Here is a 4,360-nt window from a genome sequence, read left to right as displayed (position 1 = left end):
ATATGAAACTCAGCACCTTCTCCCACTAGGAAGACAAAAGGGGCGCCCGAACCTTGGCCCCCTAAGGAAGTGGAACACGGAGACCCCGTCTGGCCGGTTTGTCCGGGCAAATGAAATCCCCTTCCCTGCCGCTCCGGCCCCCTGCGGGCTTCTCCCGGCTCGTACCTTTTCGATATCCACCAGCTCCATCTCGTAGATCTCCGCTATCGTTATGTGATGCTTGGCTGCGATGGTGAAACGGCCCTGGGCGGGGGAAGGAAGGCAGATGGGTGAGAACCAGGCACCGGCACTCTGGGATACGCGGGTCGCCCGGTGCGCCTCCCGTGACCCCCAAAACAGCCCATCTGCATCAACAGGGCGTGGGAAAGTGGCCACTTATTCATTGCTTGGGAGAGGGGTGTCGAACGTAAGGCCTGGGGGCCGGCCCATCCAGGGCTCTAATGTGGCCTGCGACCAACTGGTACAAGGGAGGGAGTGCTGGGGAGGAATGGGCGGAGCCACTCCATTGCGGCTTCAGCGCAAAAGAACAACCTCGTTTTTCAGCAGGCAAGCATCATGGGGAACCATCTGCCCAGCGCCCAGTGTCAGCGATGCAACGAACATGAAATTGAGCCAACTTCGGAGGACGGCGGAAGACAGGAGAGCCTGGCGGGAGATTGTCCATGGGGTCGCGAAGAGTCGGACTCGACTGTGCGACTGAACAACAACAATCTCTGGTACTTGGCATTATGTTTTATGGCACGCGTAGCCCAGCCGAACGAAGGACATTATGTCAGATCTGGCCCTTGTAACAAATGAGTCTGACACCTCTGCCTTAGGACTTCATGGCAAACGGGGTTCAACGTGGCCAAGGGCAAAGTGATGCACATTGGAGCCAAAAAGCCTAAATATAAATACACATTGATGGGGTCTGAACTGGCAGAGACTGATCAAGAGAGAGATCTTGGGAGTCGCAGTAGATAACTCACTGAAAATGCCGAGACAGTGTGTGAATGCAATAAAGAAGGCCAATGCTATGCTGGGGATTATTAAGAAGGGAACTGAAAACAAATCAGCCAGTATCATAATACCCCTGTATAAATCGATGGTGCGACCTCATCCGGAGTACTGTGTGCAGTTCTGGTCACCACACCTCAGAAAGGATAGTATAGCATTGGAAAAAGTGCAGAAAAGGGCAACTCGAATGATAAAAGGGTTGGAACACTTTCCCTATGAAGAAAGGTTAAAACGCTTGGGGCTCTTTAGCTTGGAGAAACGACGGCTGAGGGGTGACATGATCGAGGTTTATAAGATTATGCATGGGATAGAGCAGGTGAAGAAAGAAGTCCTTTCCTCCCTTTCTCACAATACGAGAACTTGCGGGCACTCCATGAAATTGCTGAGCAGCCGGGTTAGAACAGATGAAAGGAAGTCCTTCTTCACCCAAAGAGTGATTAACACATGGAATTCACTGCCACAGGAAGTGGTGGCGGCTACAAGCCTGGATGGCTTCAAGAGGGAATTAGATAAGCATATGGAGCAGAAATCCATCAGTGGCTATTAGATGATAGACAGACAGACAGGAACTCTCGGTCTGGGGCAAGAAATGCTCTGTAATGTATTCTTGGTGCTTGGGGGGGGGGCAACAATGGGAGGGCTTCCGGTGTCCTGGCCCCACCACTGGACCTCCTGATGGCACCTGGTATTTTTGGCCACTGTGTGACAGAGCGTTGGATTAGATGGGCCATTGGCCTGATCCAACACTGGCTTCTCTTATGTTCTTATGTTCATTTGTTTTCTGAAAGATTCAGCTGCATTAATTCAACTGTCCTCTTGCCCTGTGTTTGGGGGGGAGATGCATTCAAACCTGCTTTCATTTCATCGGCCGAACAAGTATTGAGTCTCATCCGGGCTATTTTTATCTACGGGACGGCGGGATTGCGTCTGCTCGTAAAGGCTTACGCACCGCTTTTCAATTAACTTATTTTTAAGGATGTCCAGGGATTAGCCTTGCCGGCTTCGATGCGTTCTTTGATTCACTTGGCGAAGCAATCTGCCTTAAGCTTTAAGTACCGTCCACGCTAGGGTATTGCATCGACCGAGAGCACTGGGTCTCCACTCAGACAATCTCCATAGAAGACTTACTGCCAATCACCTGGCAAGGGAGCGCTGGCTACTTGTACAGCCAAGGAACATTACCTTGAGGAAGCTATTAATAAATCTTTGCCCCGCCCCACCAGTGGCAGCAACCGTCCCCAATGGTTGTTCAGATCTTGCTGACTTGTAAGAACATAACAGCCTCAGAAGAGCCCTGCTGGATCAGACCAGTGAAGGTCCATCTAGTCCAGCATCCTGTCTCACACAGCGGCCAACCGGTTCCTCTGGTGGGCCAACAACAGGGCAGAGAGGCCGAGGCCTTCCCCTGATAAGAACATCAGAAGAGCCCTGCTGGGTCAGACCAGTGAGGGTCCATCTAGTCCAGCATCCTGTCTCACACAGTGGCCAACCGGTTCCTCTGGTGGGCCAACAACAGGGCAGAGAGGCCGAGGCCTTCCCCTGATAAGAACATCAGAAGAGCCCTGCTGGGTCAGAAAAGTGAGGGTCCATCTAGTCCAGCATCCTGTCTCACACAGTGGCCAACCGGTTCCTCTGGTGGGCCAACAACAGGGCAGAGAGGCCGAGGCCTTTCCCTGAGGCTGCCTCCTGGCTGTGGGATACAGAGGCTTCGTGCCTCTGAATGTGGAGATTCCCCTCAGTCACCAGGGCTGGCAGCCATTGATGGACTTATCCGCCATGAAACATCTAATCCCTTTTTAAAGCTGTCTATTCCTGTGGCCATCACTACATCCTCTGGCCGAGGATCCCGCATTTTAATCACTCGCTGCGTAAAGCAGTATTTCCTTTCGTCTGTCCTGAACCTACTGCCCATTGGTAGGTTCTCTCTGTCAACTCTCTCTGCCCCGTGCATAATTTTGTAAACCTCTCTCATGCCCCCCCCCCCAGTTGTCTCTTTTCTAAGCTGGAAGGTCCCGGACTCTTCTGCCATTCCTCCTGGGGAAGGGGCTCCAACCCCTGAATCATCTCGGTCGCCCCCTTCTGTACTTTCCCCAGCTTTCAAGCGTCCTTTTTGAGATACTGTGATCAGAACGGTAGTCCAAATGAGGCTGCATCATAGACCTAGTCTTTTCTCCCTTTCTCACAAGACAAGAACTCGTGGGCACTCCATGAAATGGCTGAGCGGTCAGGTTAGAATGGATCAAAGGAAGTGCTTCTTCACCCAAAGAGTGATTAACACACGGAATTCACGGCCACAGGAGTTGGTGGCGGCGGCTACAAGCATGGATGGCTTCAAGAGGGAACTGGATAAACATATGGAGCAGAGGTCCAACAGTGACTGTGAGCCACAAGGCCGGGACTCTCGGCCTGGGGCAAGGGATGCTCTGTATTCTTGGTGCTTGGAGAGGGGGGCAACAGTGGGAGGGCTTCTAGTGTCCTGGCCCCACTGCTGGACCTCCTGATGGCCCCTGGTACTTTTGGCCACTGTGCGACAGAGTGTTGGACTGGAATGGGCCATTGGCCTGATCCAACACTGGCCTCTCATGTTCTTATATGGAGCAGAAGTCCACCAGTGGCCATTAGCCACAAGGGATAGATAGGAACTCTCGGTCTGGGGCAAGGGATGCTCTGTATTCTTGGTGCTTGGAGAGGGGGGCAACAGTGGGAGGGCTTCTAGTGTCCTGGCCCCACTGCTGGACCTCCTGATGGCCCCTGGTACTTTTGGCCACTGTGCGACAGAGTGTTGGACTGGAATGGGCCATTGGCCTGATCCAACACTGGCCTCTAATGTTCTTATATGGAGCAGAAGTCCACCAGTGGCCATTAGCCACAAGGGATAGATAGGAACTCTCGGTCTGGGGCAAGGGATGCTCTGTATTCTTGGTGCTTGGAGAGGGGGGCAACAGTGGGAGGGCTTCTAGTGTCCTGGCCCCACTGCTGGACCTCCTGATGGCCCCTGGTGTTTTGGGCCACTGTGTGTCAGAGTGTTGGACTGGATGGACCATTGGCCTGATCCAACACTGGCTTCTCTTATGTTCTTATATGGAGTTTTTTATATCGATACGAACTCTTGGTCTGGGGCAAGGGATGCTCTGTCTTCTTGGTGCTTGGGGGGGGGCAACAGTGGGAGGGCTTCTAGTGTCCTGGCCCTACTGATGGACCTCCTGAGGGCACCTGGTGTTTTTGGCCACTGTGTGACACAGAGTGTGGGACTGGATGGGCCATTAGCCCGATTCAACACTGGCTTCTCTTATGTTCTTATACGGAGCAGAGGTCCATCAGTGGCTGTCAGCCACAAGGCATAGATAGAAACTCACAGGCTGCG

General features: G+C 52.9%; 1 protein-coding gene across 1 annotated transcript in view; it reads right to left on the bottom strand.

Moving 5' to 3' along the window:
- Positions 1–165: 165 nt before the first annotated feature.
- NAPA (NSF attachment protein alpha) overlaps positions 166–4,360 on the bottom strand; it is a gene marked incomplete at its 3' end in the record, with an annotated part of 18,730 nt that continues 14,535 nt past the window's right edge. The window contains exon 4 of the mRNA XM_015419029.1: positions 166–344. Coding sequence (XP_015274515.1) covers positions 166–344 — 179 coding nt within the window. The remainder of the gene's footprint in view (positions 345–4,360) is intronic.

The sequence above is a fragment of the Gekko japonicus genome, unplaced genomic scaffold (assembly GCF_001447785.1).
Source record: "Gekko japonicus isolate JY-2015 unplaced genomic scaffold, Gekko_japonicus_V1.1 scaffold4079, whole genome shotgun sequence".
Classification (NCBI taxonomy): domain Eukaryota; kingdom Metazoa; phylum Chordata; class Lepidosauria; order Squamata; family Gekkonidae; genus Gekko; species Gekko japonicus.
The sequence above is the reverse complement of the archived record's forward strand: the minus strand, read 5'-3'. Positions and strand labels throughout refer to the sequence as shown.